We start from the raw sequence: 20,375 nt of genomic DNA on the forward strand, positions 1-20,375 counted from the left end.
GAGGCTGATGGGGGTTACCTGTATGCTGGGCTAGGGGCCTGGGTGGGGTTAGTGGGCTGAGAGCAGCAGGCTGGAGACCTCAGGAGCTTAAGTATCGATCCTGGTTAAAAAAAAAAAAAATGCTAGTGGCTTGGGCCAGGGTGGTATCAGTGGAAGTGTTGGATGTGACCTGTACTGTGGGGATAGAGGTGACAGGCAGGGGTGGGGGAGGCGGGATGGAAGGCAGGAACCCAGCTATAGACTGCTGCCTGAGCATCAAAATGAATTATGGTGGCATTTACTGGGAGGAAGAAGCAGAAGCGGGTCTCTGACGAGCAATCCATCAGGTGTGATATGTCTCAGGGTGTGTGTGCATCTGTGTGCATCTATGCCGAAGTCTGGGTGTTCACGTGTGGCTCCGGATCCCCGAGCAAGCCTAAGACATCTGGGTCACTTCTGCTTAGATGTCTGGGGGCTCCTGGGTCTGTCCTGGGACCAAGCTCTATCTTGGCTCTTAACCCTCCCCCAGCCCCAAGGGTTCCCCTGCCAGGTGGGGAGCCCCTGCCAGGTGGGGAGCCCCAGTGGCAAGCTGGGGGTAATGGAAAGGCCCCTGAGCTTTGCCAACATCTGTGCACATTACCCTAGGCCCAGGAGGCTGCGGTAGCCCCACCCGGCAGCGGCAAGCAGGCTCCAGGGCAGCTGGTGGCGATTAGCAGCGTTGATTACCTCGTGGCGATGCCATCTGGGGTGAGGGCACCGAGCCCAGTCCCATGGGATACCCTACTTGCTCATGTGTGGGACTTTCTGGGGCTGACTGCATATAAATGTGTCGGCATAGCTGCATATGCATCTGAGCGTATGTGCATATCTGTGTGTGTTGCAATTCTGCAGGTATCTCTGCTGATATAGTGGACATATCTGTATCTTTAGGTGTATGTCTGTGGACACACATGTCTATGTACATGCATGTGCCTGTGTGTGCACACTCAAGTCTATACAAAACTGTTTTTTTTTTTTGTTTTGTTTTCAGTCCTGGGTAGGGAGTCTAGTCTTGTGTATGAAACTGCTCTGCTTCTGGACCAGCCTTCCCAGCCCTTAAAAAAAAAACTTTGAGATAAGTTCTGGCCTTGAACTCAAAACCTTTCTGCGTCACACTCCTGGGTAGCTGGGGATTACGGGTATATTACTCCACCTGACACCATATATATTCTGAGAAGATGTACCTCTTTGTGTTTGGAGATATCCAGGAATCTATTCTGTGTATGAGTGTGTGTGTGTGTGTGTGTGTGTGTGTGTGTGTGACATCTGTGTGTGTGTTCAGGTCTGTATGAACATGAGTGTCTCTAGATGCATGTGCAAGTGAGCACACACAGGGGCTGTGTACACATGTGTCATAGTAAAGAGATCCATGAGTTATATCTCTACACTGTGATGACAGGACCAGTCAGAGGGTACTCCTCAAGTTTGGTTGTTCTTTTTGTGATTGTTTTGGTTTTTCATGTTGTTTGTTGCTTGTTGTTTTGTTTTATTTTGTTTTGTTTTGCTTTTTGACACAGGGTTTCTCTGTGTAGCCCTGGCTGTCCTGGAACTTGCTCTGTAGAGCAGGCTGGCCTTGAACTCACAGAGATGCCCTGCTTCTGCCTCCGAGTGTTGGGATTAAAGGTGTGCACTACCACTGCCTGAGTGGTTTGGTTGTTCTTATGAGCACCTCTGGGGTGCTATAGGAAGGTCTCAGGACATCACTCTCCCAGGTTCCTGCATCTTCGACTCTGAGAGCCGCGGTGCGGGGCACGAGTGGGTTGAAGGCTGGGTATGTCCAGGATGGCACAGGGTGTGGTGGTCTCCACTCTTCCACCAATGGGTTAGGTGATGCTAGGCAACTTGTTCCTGTACAATGGGTTTTCCTCCAGCAAACGAGGTGAACTGTGAGCGCTGCCCCCTGTTATGTCCTGTGAACCTGACTAGTGGATGTTGCTTCCTTTTCCTGCCCTGAGCTGGGCAGTACTCCATTAGCAACCCAGACTAAACTGCCCAACCCTCCTGACAGAGCTTCTGAAAGCCCCACCTCCTGCACTTCCTGCCTGCTGAGCTCAGCGCCTTACAGGCTGCACCACTGCCACCACACATCTGGGCCCAGGCTCCGTGAGGGGACCACAGTGGGGCGCCTCCATGGCGTAGCATAGCAGCGTGGTTAGGTTTCCGCTGACTCAGGGATGGAGGTGGGAAATCCCAGGCCTGTCATGGCTCCGCCTGGGTTAGATGGGGCCACAGGTCTACAGCTTTACCACTTACTCAGATGGAAAGCCATCCTCGGGATGGAGGGCCATTAGTCGCTTCCTTTCTAACCCCAACATATACCCTACAGCTGCCTTGCTTCCTCCTCTGAAGTTCATCCAAACTCAACTGTTTTTGCCTCCTTAGACCCTGGATATAAAGCAAACCTCCCCATCCCTTAATGCCCACCCCCACTTCCTACAGACCCTGTCCTCTGCTAAGGATCCCAATAATGAAAATCGCAGCAAATATCTCTCGTCTTTGTGTGCCAGACCAGGGCTAAGCATTCTCACAGATGTTAATGAGTTTCCTTTAACAAAGCTACAGGGGCAGCTGCCTGCATCTCATCTCACAGATGTGCAAATGGAATTAGAGATAAAAAGTAGATTTGAACCAGGCCTGCTGGGCACCGACCACTCTGGAGGCTGAGGCTGGAGGGTTGAAAGATCTAGGCCTGGCTGGGTGTGCTGGTATGCATTGTTAGTCTCTAAGCAGAGGCAAGGGGGGAATCTCTGTGAGTTCAAGGCCAGCCTGGTCTGCAAAGGGAGTTCCAAGGCAGCCAGGGCTACATAGTGAGAACCTATCTTTTAAAAAGAAAGTTCTAGGTCTGCTTCTGTTACAGACCAGCTCACGGCCAGCCTGAGCAACAGAGTGGTTTGGTTTTTTTGTTGTTGTTGTTGTTTTGTTTTGTTTGTTTGTTTGTTTTTTGAGACAGGGTTTCTCTGTGTAGCCCTGGCTGTCCTGGAACTCACTCCGTAGACCAGGTTGGCCTCAACTCACAGAGATCCACCTGCTTCTGCCTCCTGAGTGATGAGATTAAAGGCAACAGGATGCCACCACCAAGCATGTGTGTGTACACCTGCACAAATTTACACATCACACACACACATACACACACACATACACACACACCCCACTATACCACCAAGGGGAGAGCATTAGCCTAGAATATGCAAACTCTAGGCTTAATATCCTGTTTAAAAAAAAAAAAAACACACAAAGTTCGAGGGCCACGGAGATGGCTTAGCAGGTAAAGGTGCTGACCACCAAGACTGCCGACCTTAGCAGGACTCCCCCAGAACTCCTATTGTGAAAGGAGATCACTAACTCCATCAATTGTTCTTTGACTTGCACAACACGGCATTTACAACTGTGCCTGTGTACACGTTCCGCACATGCACATACAAATAAATTAATTTTTAAAAAAGTCTTCTTAAAGTAGGGAGCAGGGAGCAGGGGGCAGGGGGCGGGGGCAGGGGGCAGGGATCTGAGTCTTTCCAACCTCCTGGAGTCCAAGAGGACTCCCTGACTCTACATCTGTAGAAATGGGGACAGAGCAGAAGGAGTTAATTTAGCACAGGGTTGGGGAGTGGTGTTCTATGCCCTCCTCCCAGTGCAAGCAGAGGTTCTACAGCCTAGGAATGCTAGGCCCAGGCACTGGAAAAAGTTGACCACTGAGGCTTGGGCAGCAGCCACGTCGCGGGTTCCACGACTATGGAGGAGCGTCCCTAGCCCTCTCCAGCTTTCTGGGGTCTCAGCCAGGGAAATTGGGGGGGGGGGGCACGAAGGAGGTCCCGTAAACTCCAGGCCTGATCCTGGGCGCGCTTAGCCTGGCCTCCCTCCCTCCAGCCCCAGGCGCCCCTTCCAGGGCAGCTCTGGGCACGCAGGGTCCCGCCTTGCCCCGCTCACCCGCGAGCTCACCTGGCTGGGGAAGCGGGACGGGCGGGCCCGGGCGCAGGGCCAGGCCAGGAGCGCGGCGGTGCAGCCCAATGGCCAGCGCCTCCGCAGCCGCCGAACCCTCGCGGTTTCCCTCCTCCTCCAGCCTGGCGGGCCGGCCCAGCTGTGTTCCATTAGCCTCTTGGCAGGCCCCCAGCCCCCTGGAACCGCCCTCTTCCCTCTCCAGGAGCGGCCGGCAGTCCCGGCAAGCAGGCGTGCGCGCTGCGCTGCACTCAGTCTAGAGAACTCGAGACGTGGAGAAGCTGGGGGGACAGCGCAGACTGGCAGGGAGAGATCGAGGATCCTCCTGTGGGCCGTGGACCCCTGGCCCTGCTTCCCATAGCTGGCAGCCTTGGGGCTGCCAGGATTGCTCAGTGAAGGGCTCCGCGGGCCGTTGGTAAGTGGGCCAGCACTGGGCTGCTTCTCCCTCTGAGCTGAAAGGGCATAGTCTGCTACTGACTCGCTATGTGACCTGGGGCAAGTGGCTACCCTCTCTGAGGGCCTCCGTGCTCTTCTCTGCGGTGGGGTGATCCGGAAACTCCATGCTGATCCTGCTGTCTCTGCCTCCGTCTGTGTCTGTGTTGAGGGGGGCGGGGTCTCCTTGGAAGCATCTCTCCAGCTCATCCCTGCAGCCCTCCACTCAATCTGAGGCCTGGGAGTGGGAGTCAGAAGTGAACATGTTGAGCACGCCTCCACATGCACCCACATACTGCTCACAGCACCTTTCCACTGGCTGTCAGGAAGGGAAGGTCAGGCTGGGGTTGGAGAGTGGGGGATGCACACCCCTAGGATGGGAGATGACTGGGGTGGGGGCACAGATCCATCCCAAGAGTCCAGCCTCATTCATATATATATATATGAGTGAAGGCATCCTTTATTCTGTATCCAGCAATAAGGGAGATAAGTTAGCATGGCACTGTACAAAATCAGACTTGACTAAGAAAGTACCAACAGAAGAGCTTCCTGGAGGATGTTCATAGTCTGGCTCTGGACAGAAGTGTGTATGTAAACTGGGCTTATCAGTTCTCATGTCTCTTAGCGCGCCTGCCTGCAGCTAGGTTTGATTGCACAGTCCCGGCACCTATGTGCCTATAAGCCTACGTGTATTGTACCGACACACATGGCTTTGTGTGCTCATGATCTGCCTGTCCTGGAAGGGGCCAGATGATATATGACTCTGCTGGCCACTTGCTGAGCCTGCATTGATTTATCTGGGCCCATCCATCAGGGTTTAATAAAACGAAAAGACGAGCATCCATCAGCCGGAGAGGTTGGCAACGAGGTCCTGAGCCCCGGTGACCTGCTCTCCCGCCCCTGTACACACAAGGGGACGCTTTCTTGGCCCATACACAGCCCTGTGATCTCTGCCAAGAGACTCAGTCCAGTCTTCAGCTCCTGACCTTGTGGGTGCCTGGCAGGGCTAACCTGGGCTCAGCTGAGCACAGCTCTCCAGGTACTGGGCCACTATGCACCAGTGCAGAACAGAGCTGTTAAAGCCCTGGGATTCGTCCAAGCATTTTTGATAAATTGCCTCTGCTCACGGCCCCTCACTTTCCCTGCCTCTGTGGTCTTTTAGAACCCTCTAGACCTCTCCTCAACCCAGCGGCAAGCTCCTGACATGGCAGAAGCTGTCTGGGCCTTGCTTCCATGCTTCAGCTCGGCTCCTGCTCAGGCTGGGGAGTGTCTAGGGCATACCGGTGGTTAAATATTTTCTTTATTTCTACTGCCCAGATTCTCACCCCAGGCTTGTGTGGGGCCTCTGAGAGGAACTGACGCCAAGCCCTCACCCCTGCAGTCCCTGGTACGCGGGTCCCACAGAAGGCTGTCACTCACCCACACCTTTGGGCACTCTGAAGCCCACCCCCCATGTCTCTGGTTGTCAGGTGCTGAGGCTGTAGCTGATCTCTCTGGACCAGCATGTTGGCATCTTGGGCTCCCGGCCTGTGGGTGCTCGGGCTCTGGGCCACCTTCAGCCATGGGACAAATATAGGTGAGCTGACAGAGGCCTACATCTGACTCCCTGAGATGCTGGGGTCTTTGCACATACGTGATCATGTGTATGTATCTCAGCCATTTGGCATTTATGGGCAAGTGTAGGGGCGGAGCTCAGGTTAGCTCAGGTGGTGTTTACATACTTGAGCCTGTGTGAGTGAGCTGGTGTGTGTGTGTGTGTGTGTGTGTGTGTGTGTGTGTTTTGCAACTTGAGAAGCCCAGTGCATGCATTTGTATGTACTCCCGAGTCTCTGGGCAGTGGGGAGGGAACAGGCTCCCTCTGAGGCATATCCTTACATTTCTTGCTGTCTAGCAAGCAGAGAACCACACTCTCCTTCCAAAAGGCAACACTTCCGGAAAGCTGCCCAGCCCCTCTGTTCCTTCTCATGGTCAGGACTCCATCCTCCAGGCATAGGCTCCTCCTTCACACCAGCCTGGATCACTGATGACTGCCCACCCTGTGGCTCAGCCTCTGGACAGGGAGATACTGCAGCTTTCCAGGGCTCAAAGCCAAGGGGAATTGACCAGGCAGTCCGCCTGGCCTTGCTGGGTGTCCTCTGGGCTCGGTAGCTGCATCACCTAGCCAGGAAGGAGCCGAAATCCTAGGGCCCAAGGCCAGGCATCCGGGGTGTGTGGGACTGCTAGTGTATGCACATGTATGTGTATGTGTATGCACCATGTATGTGTGAGAGAGAGAGAGAGAGCGCACACATGCACATGTGTTTCTCTGTGTGTATTGAGAGTTTTTCCCTCCTCTCTCTCACTGGGTCCCCTGGAGGGCCCGGGGCAGAGGATTTCAACATCTGTAAGGAATCTGGGCCCATTGCCAAGGGTGAGTCACCCATTGCCTGGGAGATGCTCAAGACAGTGATGGTCTTTCCGGCCAGACTTGGGGGTGGAGATTCCAGTGGGTCACTGTGCCCAGGGACACAGAGCTCTGTCTTTCAGCTAGGCTGGGCAGAGGGTTGGCTATCTACTGGAAAGAAGGTGACTTGACTGGCTCGGTCTGGCTTTCCCATCAGCTTTGCTGGGAGGGCCGTTTGATCTTAGCCCCTGTCTGTTTGACGTAGCACCTCCCATCAACATTTCTGGTCCCAGGAAGAGGGACACAGCCTCAGGGAGGAGGAGGCTCATAGCCACCAACTTGTCCCTTTGGGACTTTAGTCTTGTGCCCTTGTTCAAAAGCTGATAGCACTTTAATAAGTCTTGTCTGGGGCCTAAGGCATGATGATGCCCGTGAGCTTGTGGCCCTCTCAGCCGCTCCGTTTCTTTTTGTTGTGTCTCTGGCTGGGTGTGCAGGGGAAAAGCCATTGGATTTTCTACTTTGAATATGGGGCATAGAACACCACCCATTGCCCAGGACACGTGTGACATTGCACGTGGCAGCCCTGAGGGCATGGGATGCATAGCTCATGCGTGTATAGTCATGTATACACCTAAACAGTACCCAAAGCTCATTTCCTCTGTCCCTACTTAGGCATAACACTTGAAAGAACATGAGCATATGCACGGCTCCCCACTGCCTGGGCTCTGACCCACCCAGCACTTCTTGATTCTTCCATTCCCTGTCATAGCCCCGTCCCCAGCTGGGGCTGTTGGGAGACCAGGGTCCCTGGGCTCTGGTCCTGTTCTGCTGTTGATCCACTCAGCAGCTTTGGGACAGGTCCCAGATCTCAGCCCTCCCTGCTATATGCTGGCTTCTCCCTGTGCAGCCAGGGTCAGAGGCCAAGCGTGAGCACAGCATTAAGGCAGACTAGGTTAAAGGTGCCAAAGAAAGACTGTGGACATGTCCCCTCCTGAGATTCCCGGGAGCTCTGCTGGGCAGTCGCCCTCCTGAGTTCCTAATGCTCTGGGCCAATTCTGTCCCAGGTGAGCGGTGCCCAACTTCACAGCAAGAAGGACTCAAGCTAGAACACAGTAGTGACCCATCAACCAACGTGACTGGTGAGTGCAGCCTCTGCCAGCCCTTACCCCCTTCCTGGAGTAGCCTGGGCTTCTCACCTGTGCTTCTCCTCTGGTGTTCCAAAGGCTTCAACCTAATCCGCCGACTGAACCTCATGAAGACATCTGCCATCAAGAAGATCCGCAACCCCAAGGGGCCACTCATCTTGCGGCTGGGGGCTGCCCCACTGACCCAACCAACTCGGTAAAGGACTCTGGGAAGCTGCCAGAGTTCATACTGACCTCGACCATACCCTGGGAACTCTGGTCCTAGAGGCTGTTTTGGGTACCCTCCTGCCAAAACTCTACCTATTGTCCACCGCTGAGCTTGCAGGGTGGGCTTTGTGTGTGTGCATGTGCTGCCTGGAAACCCAGCCTGGATCTCGCAGGCAATGGCAGGACCATGTTTAAATCCCATGGTCACCTTGAGAATCCCAGGGTGATGCCAAGAGACTGTGTCTATGTGTTACCTTGCATGAAACCCAGCTTGCAGCAGCCGCTGGGCAGTCTGGCTCCTGCTGTGTTCATGCAGAACCCTTGGTCTTTTTCTCAGCATCTCTCCTTCCACCCCAGGCCTGTCCACCATGCTGGCTTCCTTGGGAGCCCCCTTGCCAAAGTTGGAATGTAATGCTGAGATAGAAAAACATTTAAGTGATTTATTATGTGTATGTGTGTTATGCCTGCATGTTATGTATGTGCACACCACATACATGCAGTGCCTAGAGAGGCCAGAAGGGGGCATTAGACTTCAGTTACAGATGGTCTGAGTTGCTCTCTGGGTGCTGGGAATCAAACCCTGGTTTTCTGGAAGAGCAGCCAGTACTCTTAATCACTGAGCCATCTCTCCAGTCCTCTGAGATGATAATTCAAGGATGGTATTAATGCTCCTCTGCCCCATCAGACCCCATGAGACTTCATGGGGATAAGCTCCTCCATCTGTCACCACTGGCTATCCCAGTAGCCAGCCACCCCTTAGCACCTGAGCGGAAGATGTGAATATGCTAAGATGAACGTGTGTATGTTTTGGGGGTGTGAGCTGTGCTTGTCGCCGGCAGGCTCATCAGTTCTCAGAGTACCCTCTCTTCTCCACTGCAGACAAGTGTTCCCTCGAGGCCTCCCAGAGGAGTTTGCCCTGGTCCTGACCGTCCTTCTGAAGAAGAACACCTTCCGGAACACATGGTACTTGTTCCAAGTGACTGATGCAAATGGGTACCCACAGGTAAGTCCACCCCTTCCCTCCCCTAGTCCTTAAGCAATGGTTGTATTAGTCTAACTCAGCTTCTATTCAAACTTGTGGCTTCTGGGCTTCTCCGCTCCCTCGAGAGACTACGCCCAAAGCCCAATGCCCAACGCCCAACGGGTGCTCTCAGGATGCCCTCCTCTGTGACCCAGCCAGCTTTCTCCCCTCCTGTGAGATGAGCTTGAGGCCTCAGCCTTGCCAAGCTATGCCTCTAGAGCCCTGAATCTGTGTCCTTTCTCTTTCCCAATTTGTCACAGATCTCCTTGGAAGTCAACAGCCAGGAGCGGAGTCTAGAGCTCCGGGCACGGGGCCAAGATGGTGACTTTGTGTCCTGCATCTTCCCAGTGCCCCAGCTCTTCGATCTGCGTTGGCACAAGCTGATGCTGAGTGTGGCAGGCCGTGTGGCCTCTGTGCACGTGGACTGCGACTCAGCTTCCTCCCAGCCTCTGGGGCCCCGGCAATCCATCCAGCCTGGGGGACATGTATTTCTGGGCTTGGACGCTGAGCAGGGCAAGCCGGTTTCAGTGAGTACTGGGTCCTGGTTCTTGCTCCCACCTCCCAGGGAGCCTTGAGCTCCTGAGAGTGTGTTTCAGAGCCCTTGTTTGGAGCCATTGCCTTATCTATGCGGCCTAACCAAGCGAATCCAACATTCCTGGCCCTCCACCACCCGGGTTCTATGTCTCCAGCATGTTCCTCGGCATCTCTCTATTGAGTCTGATTCATCCTAGTCTGATGGATCACCTACCAAATTTGCATATTTGCACCTTTGCTCACAATTCTTCCTTTACCTGCAGTGCTTTTCCTTGTATGTTCATTTACAGGATGGGCCCTGTCTGAATGCAGCCCCCTTCCTGCCTGCCTCCTCCATCTTCCTTTGGGAATATTCTCTCTCTCTCTCTCTCTCTCTCTCTCTCTCTCTCTCTCTCTCTCCCTCCCTCCCCCCCTCTCTCCCTTCCTCCCCCCCTCCTTCCTCTCTCTGCTTTTGGCAACAGCTCTATTCTTGATGGCCTCCCCCAACCAGCCTGGAAAGACCCTAAAGTCAAATCCTGGGGCGAAGACGTCTTTGAGCTTCTTTGGGGACCATGGGAGAGCTCTTTGATCATCTGAAATAAGATGAACTCGTGTGTCCCCTGCAGTTTGACCTTCAGCAGGCGCACATCTACTGTGACCCGGAGCTGGTGCTGGAGGAAGGCTGCTGTGAGATCTTACCGGGAGGGGTGAGTAGTCGGCTTCTTGTGCATGCTGCGCTGGGGAGGGGGCAGCGGGCACAGGGATGGCAGAGGTCTGTGGATGCATCTGCCTCTGTGCTGACCCTGGCTACCTTTCTCCCACATTGAGCAGTGTCCCCCAGAGACCTCCAAGTCACGCCGGGACACCCAGAGTAATGAGCTCATTGAGATCAATCCTCAGACAGAGGGCAAGGTCTACACCCGGTGCTTCTGCTTGGAGGAGCCTCAGAACAGCAAGGTGGGTGAGCAGGGGAGGCTGTCCCACCCCTAACCTGGCTGAGGCTTCCCACCAGGTTCAGCTGACCATGTGCCAAATGTGGGCTTAATGTAGGTCTTACCTTGCAGAACTCAGGGAGGCAGAGAGAGAACCCGTGGGGTAACCCTGTCTGCTCCTCGTTGGCACTGACCGTTATGTTGCCCTATTTCCGACTCTCGTTAAGCATCCTGTGGTGGGCGGAACCCCATTTGCAGTTTCTTCTATACAGGGATATCTGGGCTCAGAGGCCAGGCTGCCCTGGGCTCTGGGCTCGCTCACTTTCCTTCCACCATGGCCAGCCACCCTGTCCACTCTCAGGTTCTTTGGAGATGGCAGGGGAACCTCTTCCTTCCCTCAGCCCCACCCTGAGGCTGGGCAGTGTCCCTGCCTACCCAGGCAGCATGCCCAGCCTTTGGCTGCAGAAACACAAGATCCCATTGATTCAATGCCTGTTTTCTACGACATCACATTGCGGGGCGGGGGTGGGGGGAAGAGGTGCCCGTGGGGGCAGCCTCAGGGGCCTGAGCAAACCCTCAATGATCTGGGAGGCGCCAGATGCCAAACTGAAAGGGGTGCCTGGCATCCATGTGCTCTGCCTGGATGCCCCATTCCAGCACGGAACCCAGAACCGTCCCTCTGTCTGCCCAGGTGGACGCGCAGCTCATGGGACGAAGCATCCAGAAAACAGAAAGGGGGACAAAGGTAGAGATGGCGGCCGAGGGGGTGAGCCCACGGTGCCCTCTGTCTGCCCTGCATTCCCTCTATAAAACCCTTGGAAGAGATGCTCTACTCCCACTCTCTTCCTGCCCGGACAGAGCTTGGCTGTGCCGTGCCAGCTCTGAGAAGGGGAGACAGACTGGGCGGGACACAGTACTGGGCATTCTCTAGAGAGCTGGCTCCTGCCTTCACTTGTACAGGGGCTTGGAGCAATGTTTGGTCCCAGGTTCCTCTCCCACTCCCATGCCTCCTTTTTCTCAGGTCCACCAGGGGACTGGAGTCAATGAGGTGAGCCTTCTGTCTGCACTGGACTCTGGGACTCTGGGGAGGGGGCATCAGCACTCCCTCCTTGGATAAAGGTTTGAGGCTTGGAGCCTAAGGTGTGGGGGTGATGGATAATGGAAGCACCCAACACTCCCGAGGGCCCAATTCTAGGCCTTGATTGCCCTGGAATGTAGGGTGGAAGTCCAGGAAGCTCAGACTTAGATTTTCCCCATGATACCCATGGCCTCCAACTCAGCAGGAATAGCTTCCTGGACTTCCACCCTTCTTCCCTGACACACTGTGTGGCCTTGGGCTTGTTACTGTTGTACTGTCTCTGTCTTGGCTTTCTTTTGTTCCTTTTAAAGAAGTGCTGTTTGGGCCTTGAGGTGTGTGTGTGTGTGTGTGTGTGTGTGTGTGTGTGTGTGTGTGTTGCACACTCGTGCTGGGCAGGGCTAATCTCAGAGGCCCAGAATTGACCTGCAGGCCTGTTCTTCCTTTTCAGTGCCCACCCTGTGTCCACAGTGCCCGGGAGAGCAATGTGAGTCAATGAAGGAGCATAGACAGTCTGGGAGTGGGTGTTGCCTGGAGTGGACTGGAGCTTCCTGGTAGAGGACAAGGGGGGCTTTGTTCAATTTCCCATCACTCCCCTGCCTGATTCCCAGAGCTGGGCTTGTCCCCACCCCTAAGCCCACCAAGCCAGGGCTGCCTTCAAGGCAGCCCTGGCCCTGACGTCTCAATGGAGTGTTGTGATCCAGGGTGGTGGCCTGCGTAGGGGATGGGGTCGGGGGAAGAGCAGGACTCAAGGCCTTGGTCGCTGATTTCAGCTGTGCAGTTGCCTCCGGGCCTCAGACCCACTTTGATCAGAAGGTACCATATGCCACCTTGGAGACGTCGAGCAGGAGAGGAACAGCCCAGCGTCACACAGCTCAGAGCCTGGGCATTCTCCTATCCTCCTCCTCCAAAGCCAGCCTCGCCCAGCTTCCCACTGGGAGTTGGAAGGACAGGGCTGGGGCTCATGTGAGCCCTCTGGTACCTATTGTGCCCCTTCCATAGGTATTGAGAGTCACTGTGTTTTGAGCATCCATTCACAAAGGGCATGAACCTCCTAATTTGGGGGGGGGGCTTAGAAGTAGCCACACTTCTTCCTGCCTGCCTGCCTCTCTACCCAGTCTCCCATCAAATCCCAGATGCACTGGGGTTGCCATGGCAACTGAGTGACCATGTTAGCCTAACAATTTGAGGTGGGGCTGGCCAAAAGCAGGCGGGTTGGAGGAAGTAGACCCCTATGTTGGCTTTTATAGCCTTGAAAAGTAGAGTCAACGTGCTAATTGGCCTAGGAGGTAGGCCTGACCTTGGACTCTGGTCCTGCTATCATGCTGTGTGAACCCAGCTGATTTCCTTGCTCTCTCTGGGCTGCAGGTTGCTCCCTGAAGTTCAATATTCTTGTTCTTCTGTTCTCTTAGGTCACACTTGGTCCCTCTGGCCTCAAGGTAAGACCTAGAAGAGGACAGAATTTTCCTATCTTCCCTTGGTGACCCTGGTCCTTCCCACTTTATGTGGCTCTATGGTCTTGCATTTATAGCAGAGCCACCCCAGTGTGCGTAAGCATGTGTTGGATACAGTGGGTTGTGTGTATAGAGTCTAGAACTACCGTCTGCTGAGGCCCTCTGGGTACCAGGCCCTGGGCCCTGTGTGTGCAATACTAGGAGGTGAGCGCTCCCCTTTGGCCTCTGAGGACTCACCGTGTCAGCCATAAGGCAGAGTGATCTCGTGTGGGTATGCCTGTATGTTCTGGAACACACGTCCGCTGGTCTGCACCCATGTGGCCACAGGCTGAAGACTGAGCCCATATATACCTGCAGGCCTAACGGGCCTCAAGCTTGTGGGTGACAGGTGAACATGGCTCATGTAGGCGAATGCTGTGCGTCCTTTGCTGGCTGTGAGTGTGGGGGCTCTGCCCATCGTATTGCCGACAGCACCCCTGTCGTTTTTTGCTCAGTCCTGGAGACAGGTGTTGCATCATTTCTATTTTACTGATGAAGAACCTGAGTCTCAGGGAGGTGACCCTGCCTCCTGTGTCCTGTGTCCTGTGTCCTGTATTAGCAAGCACAGGGCTTGAGCTCAGGAAACTTGATGATTAGCTGTCATGGGCTTATGTCATCCTGCATGTCTACGCAACGTGGCCACGTGCCGAGGATATGCTGTTGTGTTTGCTAATGTGCATGCCCGTGGGTGTGGGGGAAGGGATACTCCCTGCAAGAGCCCGTAGGTTTGCCAAATAGCCTTTTGGTGTATATGGAATTCATGTACTGTGTGCAATGAGTGCATGGTGTGGGGGGGGTAGGAGGAGGGTGTGTGCATGTGTGTGTGCGCGTGTGCATGTGTGTGCATTTGCAGAGTAGATGGGTGGAGGCAACCAGGGGTGGGGAGCCCTTTTTGCAGGCTCCCTTTTGGCACCGTCATCATTCTGGTTTTACCCACAGGGAGGGAAAGGCGAACGAGGCCTGACTGGACCATCAGGCCCCAAGGGAGAGAAGGGAGCTCGGGTAAGTGCCCTAACCAAGTCCACACTGGGGCCTCTCCCACCTAGCTGGGGGGCTTCATGGGATGTAAACCAGCAGCCCCTCCTCTCAGAGAGAAGCTGACCACATGGGCGTTTGGACAGGGTTCTGTGGGGGCTAATGTGCAGAAGCTTCTATTCTAGGGGTACCTGGGTCTTTCCTAGCAACAGGTTTTTGTCGACTCCCCCAGAAGGTCCTAGCCTTGATCCCTGTTCCTTACTCACAGGGCAATGACTGTGTTCGAGTGTCCCCAGATGCCCCACTTCAGGTAAGACTGACTGGGAGGTAAGGCCTGTTTCAGGGCTGAGGCAGAGGCATTCTGGCCACTTAACCCCTCGTCTCTCTTGTCAGTGTGCAGAAGGCCTGAAAGGAGAGAAGGGAGAATCCGGGGACTTGGTAAGCCTGGGACCCGCCACAAGGCAGGACGGACCCTGGGCTCAGCCTCATTATTCATTTGTGCCTCCTCCTCATCTTAGGGACCCTCAGGACTCCCAGGACCAACAGGCCAGAAGGTAATAACAGGCTTATGTTTGGAGTGGGTGCCTGGGTGGACCCCAGGCCCTCCATTCAAGAGGGGAGGTCCCTAGAGGATGATGGCAGTTGGCAGGATTGACTGACCCTTCCCCGTCCCTTCTAGTCTTCTGCCTGGTCCAAATGGGAATGCCTGCATGCTTGTCAAATGAGAGGTCCGGCTGGTTCGGAAGTTCTTTCTGTTGTCTGCCCTCCTGTGGAAGGCAATCCTTTTTAGAAGAGGCAGAGTCAAGGAGGGGGACTCTGGAGGTCACCTGCCCCTCCCCCGACAGGAACTGTCCATTCTGCTTCTTTTCCTCAGTCCTGCTCGCTTGTCTCTTCCTTCTCCAGGGCCAGAAAGGGGAGAAGGGCGATGGAGGCCTCAAAGGACTGCCAGGAAAACCAGGACGAGATGTATGTGGCTGGGAACCCCTCCCTAGGCCTCAGAATGCTAGAATCTAACTCAGAGATCCACCCCCTCCTCCTCCCGGCCAAGGAAGTTAGGTGCTATGTCCCAGGAGGCATAGCAAATTTGGTACAGATACTGAACCTCACCCTTTGAGATTTGTTGGTCTCAGGGCACCAGGCTGAGGTCTGGCATTGGGGGAGGGAAGGTGAGGGGGTTCAGGTGGGTAATTACCCTCCTGTCTCAGTGGGGCAGGTGCCAGGATCCTGGTTGTCCCTACCCCGCCCTCTTATCCACAGGGTCGGCCAGGAGAGATCTGTGTCATTGGGCCCAAAGGGCAGAAAGTGAGTTGCAGGCCTGGGTGTGGGAAGGGACGGGTGGTAGGGGTAAGGTGATGCCCCTCTCATACTCACTTACCTGTGCCACAGGGAGACCCGGGCTTTGTTGGGCCTGAGGGACTGGCGGGAGAGCCTGGGCCACCTGGCCGCCCCGGACCACCTGGGATAGGACTGCCTGGGACTCCTGTAAGTGTCCCACCTGTCCTGCTGCCCTCTCTGAAGACCTTTGTCCCCCCTCGCCCCCAGAGTGGGGCTGAGTTGGGGATGAGACCCAGTCCCAGGAGTGCAGGTTGGAGGGTGGCTTAAGACGAAACGGATAACCGTGCTGTAAAGAGGAAACTTGTATCACCGTCACCTGTTTCTGCCATCAGGGAGATCCAGGTGGCCCACCAGGACCTAAGGGAGAAAAGGTAGGCACAGGGGTATCATTGACAGCGGGGAGGGGTGTGTGATCATCCAGTGTGTGTGTCAGGAGGTGACCAGGCGATGGGCTGAGAGAGGCTCAGTTCACCCAGGGTGTATGGGGTGGGGTGGGGGTGGGGTTGTCTCTACTCCAGTACTAGCTGGGGTGGGGGGCCTTGGTTTTGGTGAGCAGCCAGTTACTAGAACTGGAACTGTCTGACTGTCTGACTGTCTGTCTGTCTGTCTGTCACTTCCTCCTTGTTGTACTAGGGAAGGGTACTCAGAGCCCCTGTCACCTCTTATCTTTTTCCAGAGCTAGGCACATAGGACGACAGGCAATAGGAAGAAAGGGTTTATCCAGCAGTGGTCCACATGGAGATGGGAGGCTCAGCTGAGAGTCAGAATGAAGGGGCAAAGGGGCGGAGGTCACATCAGTGGGAGCCTCCCCTTTAACCCTTCCGATTACAGGGCAGCTCTGGAATACCAGGAAAGGAAGGCCCAGGAGGGAAGCCGGTGAGTGACCACAGCCCACCATGCCCATACCTACTATTCCAAAGCCTCCATGGGGGAAGGGCTTGGGTCTTTAGCTCCTTCCTGGCATACCAATATACCAGAATACCAATCCCTGTGCCGGCCTTAATGCCCCATGCTTTTCTCTCTCTCTCTCTCTCTCTCTCTCTCTCTCTCTCTCTCTCTCCTCTCTCTCTCTCTCTCTCTCCCTCTCTCTCTCTCTCTCTAAACTTTCCCAATAGGGGAAGCCAGGAGTGCCGGGGACTAAGGGAGAGAAGGTAAGCTCCTGTGTGGCTGCCCTAGGTTGGGAACAGGTTGCGGGGTGGGGGTGGGGAGGTCAGCCACATCCAGACCCTGCCTCAGCCATCTGCATGGTTTGTGAGCATAGAGGACCATTTAGCTTCCCTCTTGGCCCAAGTCTCATGTCTGTCAATCAGGTGCATGTATCTCCCCTGGCTTGCATTGAGGACATAGTTCCAGGCTGGAGGGGACTCCTTGCCTGAGTGAATGAGTCATTTGGACAGGCACCCCCTGCAGTTGTCCTGTTGTCCGCTTGGATGATGGGAAAACACCTAAAACAGGTGTGACAGGAGCCTTCGTCCTGCCCGAGGTCTCAGCCCCACCCTAACCTCTTGTGGTTCTTCTCTTCTGCTAGGGTGACCCCTGTGAAGTGTGCCCAACGCTGCCTGAAGGGTTCCAGAATTTTGTGGGGCTCCCTGGAAAACCAGGGCCTAAAGGGGAACCAGGGGATCCTGCTCCAGCCTGGGTGAGTGCCCAAGTGGCCACTGAGGAACATTCATACAAGACAGACTGGACAGAAGGGACTGGCTGCTTCTCAGCACCACTGAGATTACTGAGTGTAGCCTAGATGGGATTTGAACCATAGAGCTTGATGTGGCTAGAGTGTCATCCCAGGTTTCCATGGCAACCTCCCAGCACTTTCCCCCAGAGACTGTGGGGTAGCCTTTGGGCAGGGTAGGGTGGAACCATCTCTTACTGTAAGTGAGGCTTGGCTGGGTTTGGATATTGGGTAGAGAGATGAGAGGAAGTGGGGAGGGCAAGGGTTAAGGTCCTAGTCCAGCTTCCTCATCCTATGCCTTCATATACCCTCTCTTTCAGGAGGGCCTAGGAACTGTGGGACTGAAAGGTGACCGGGTATGTAAAGAACTTTCTAACGTGCACGTTCCGGCTAAGTGTATTTCCCTTTTTGTTCTGTGGGTTGATGGGCACTGCTTCTGGGGTGAAGCCCTCAGGAATGGGGCAATTTAAAGGGCATATATGTGATGTGTCACCCTCTGTCCTTAAATACAGTTGGAGCATTTGGGCTGTCCCAATTTGCCTAGGTTTTATCCACAAACCATTTTTTTTTCCTTGCAGGGAGATCCAGGCATCCAAGGAATGAAAGGACAGAAGGTAAGGCGTCCCTGCGCCTGGCCCTCCTCTTCTGGCCACCAAGAGGATTCTGATTGCTCTCTTCCTTCCCTAGGGGGAGCCCTGCTCATCCTGTAGTTCAGGGGTTGGGGCCCAGCATCTTGGGCCCTCCACAGGGAGCAGTGAAGATGTGGGCTCCCCTGGCCGTGGTTTACCTGGCCTTCCGGTGAGTGACTGTCCTGGCTCTTTGGGTCCCATGCTTTGGGGCAGAGACCAAGAGGTAGCCACAAAGCAGCCTACACTCTTGTACTTTCCTCCATCCCTGTCTAGCAATCCCTCGTTCCTTTCTCTTGCTGGGTGGACACCAGGAACTTGGATGGGTGTCAGGCAAGGATGCTGTAACTCCATCTTGATGTTTTCTGTTTTGTTTTAAGGGCAAGTCTGGAATTCCTGGGCCAAGAGGCCTGAAAGGAGAGAAGGTGAGGCCTGGAATTGATATCAGGGGGCATAGGCAAGGCAGGGGGAGACCAGGGCAAGGGGAGCCAGCCCTGGGAGGCTAGTGAGGCAGGGGTCAAACTGCAGTTTCACAGACAAAAATATCCATGAGGATTTCCCTGAGCAGAGTCAAGGAATTTAGTTCTAAGAACCACATGTTCTCCAAGAGAATCCCTTAGTGTTGTATTTTTAATTTAATGATAATCTAAAACGATTAAGCACATCCAAGACTACCTTAAAGCAAAATAATATTTAACTCTCCTTTTCTACTTATTACGTGACAGGCACAGTTCCAAGCCTTGTGCATGTTTTAATCTTGTTTCATTCTCCCAAGTTCTAATGGAGTACAGTTCTCTACTATTCCCATCTTCTGGATGAGGAGAAAGAGACAGAAAAAGACCCAGGGAATATCCCAGTGCCTCGTGGGTGTTTGAGCCTGGGGAAGTCTGGCTCCAGAGTCTATGATCTCCACTACTCGGCTGGTTGGCTGGACTTGATGCCCATGTTCACATTTGTATTTATGGCTGTTCTAGATTTCTAGTAGAGGGTTGCTCAAATGAGGGGCTCTGTGGATTCGAGTGCCCAAGTGGGAGACACACTGGGGGCAGGGTAGGGCAGGGCAGGGTGGGGTGGGGCGGGGCAGGGGGTGTTCAGACTCATATGGTATTTCTCAAATGGAGTTTTAGTACCCGTCCCAAACCCTGTTCTCCTTCCATTAGTGTGTATGTGCCCGTGGGTGTGGGTGTGGGTGTGCATGTGCATGTGCATGTGGGTATGCATACACTAAAGTGCATGTTTCAGAGATTGAACCAGGATCTAGCACATGCTTTGCAAGCACTCTACACTAAGGTGCATCCCCTGTACCATAGAGACTTAAGGAGCCCTTATTTTACCCTTTATTTTGAGATAGGGTCTCACTAAGTTGCCCAGGCTGGCTTTGAACTCACAATGTACCTCAGACAGGCCTCTACCTGTGATCCTCCCACCTACCGCTCCTTAAGTAGCTGGCTTAGAGGCCTGTGCCACCAAGTGTGACCAGCCTTTTCCATCCCAGCAAACTGCATAACCCAGATCCCCAAAGCCAACGTCATCCTTCACTCCTTTTCCCACATCGTCTCCCCCTTCATCCCACCCTAGACACAAGTCCCGATGGTTCTGCCACATCTCCCTCGGCTCTCCCTGCTTCTCTCACGTGTGCCCCTGGGTCCCCATGGTTTCACTCCTGATGGTAGTGACCTCCTCTGGCCTGCATGTGTCTACTGCGGCCCTTCAACAGCCCATTTATCACCGAGCAGTTAGTGTGCCTTTGTAGAAAGAACTGCAGCCACAGAACTTCCTGCTTACATGCCTTCTGGGACTTGACTCCGTGCCACAGTCCTGCTGGCCCTCATTCTGAACATCTTCTCTCCTCGATTCCCCTCCTCCTCCTGGTGCCTTCCTTTGCTTTCGCCAGCAGAGCCTCCTTCCACTCTGGAATATGTGGAGACTGTTCCTACCTCCAGACTCCACTCCTGTAGAAACCCAGAAGGTTCCTTCCCACCTCCTTCCAGTGGCTGGCCTCATTCTCGTCTGTCTGATGATCATGGTCCTACCTGTGACACCCATATAAACAGGATCCCTTCCTGGTCTATGTCATTACCTTGTTTCCTTTGTCACCCTCGTTACCCCTTGAGGTTACTCTTTTAAAAGCTCCAGCCATAAAGCGCTTGCCTTGTAAGCGTGAGGACCTGAATTTGAATTCCCAGCATCCACCTAAAAATACCAGGAGCCACAGCACGGTGGATGAGGAGACCCACGGAACCCTGGAGCTCACTGACCAGTCAGCCAGGCTGAGCTGCTGAGCTCCAGGCTCAGTGAGGAGAGGAGCTGGAGGGATGGCTCAGCGGGCAAGAGCACCGGCTGTTCTCCCAGAGGACCCGGGTTCAATTCCCAGCACCCACATGGCAGCTCAGAACTGTTTGCAACTCCAGTTCCAGGGGAATCCGACACCCTGACACAGGCAAAATACTAATGCGGATAAAGATCAATAAATTAAAAAGTGGAGAATGATCGAGGAAGATGCCTGATGTCAACCTCTGTCTACTACCCATGTATGCACACACACACACACACACACACACACACACGCGCACACACACACACACGCGCACACACACACGCACACACACGCGCAC

At 54.3% G+C, this 20,375-nt stretch overlaps 1 protein-coding gene across 1 annotated transcript in view; it reads left to right on the plus strand.

Moving 5' to 3' along the window:
* The first annotated feature begins 4,200 nt into the window (after positions 1-4,200).
* Positions 4,201-20,375, plus strand: part of Col16a1 (collagen type XVI alpha 1 chain) — a 49,777-nt gene continuing 33,602 nt past the window's right edge. The window contains exons 1-27 of the mRNA XM_029540060.1: positions 4,201-4,366; positions 5,853-5,959; positions 7,831-7,905; positions 7,990-8,107; positions 8,998-9,121; positions 9,400-9,666; positions 10,279-10,359; positions 10,484-10,609; positions 11,276-11,329; positions 11,606-11,632; positions 12,111-12,146; positions 13,072-13,098; positions 14,092-14,154; positions 14,396-14,437; positions 14,521-14,565; positions 14,646-14,681; positions 15,031-15,093; positions 15,385-15,429; positions 15,514-15,609; positions 15,795-15,833; positions 16,294-16,338; positions 16,578-16,613; positions 16,991-17,101; positions 17,455-17,490; positions 17,713-17,748; positions 17,822-17,932; positions 18,141-18,185. Of these exons, the coding sequence (XP_029395920.1) occupies positions 5,887-5,959; positions 7,831-7,905; positions 7,990-8,107; positions 8,998-9,121; positions 9,400-9,666; positions 10,279-10,359; positions 10,484-10,609; positions 11,276-11,329; positions 11,606-11,632; positions 12,111-12,146; positions 13,072-13,098; positions 14,092-14,154; positions 14,396-14,437; positions 14,521-14,565; positions 14,646-14,681; positions 15,031-15,093; positions 15,385-15,429; positions 15,514-15,609; positions 15,795-15,833; positions 16,294-16,338; positions 16,578-16,613; positions 16,991-17,101; positions 17,455-17,490; positions 17,713-17,748; positions 17,822-17,932; positions 18,141-18,185 (1,857 nt within the window). The 5' untranslated portion in view covers positions 4,201-4,366; positions 5,853-5,886. The remainder of the gene's footprint in view (positions 4,367-5,852; positions 5,960-7,830; positions 7,906-7,989; positions 8,108-8,997; positions 9,122-9,399; positions 9,667-10,278; positions 10,360-10,483; positions 10,610-11,275; positions 11,330-11,605; positions 11,633-12,110; positions 12,147-13,071; positions 13,099-14,091; positions 14,155-14,395; positions 14,438-14,520; positions 14,566-14,645; positions 14,682-15,030; positions 15,094-15,384; positions 15,430-15,513; positions 15,610-15,794; positions 15,834-16,293; positions 16,339-16,577; positions 16,614-16,990; positions 17,102-17,454; positions 17,491-17,712; positions 17,749-17,821; positions 17,933-18,140; positions 18,186-20,375) is intronic.

Source organism: Mus pahari, chromosome 6 (genome assembly GCF_900095145.1).
Source record: "Mus pahari chromosome 6, PAHARI_EIJ_v1.1, whole genome shotgun sequence".
NCBI lineage: Eukaryota > Metazoa > Chordata > Mammalia > Rodentia > Muridae > Mus > Mus pahari.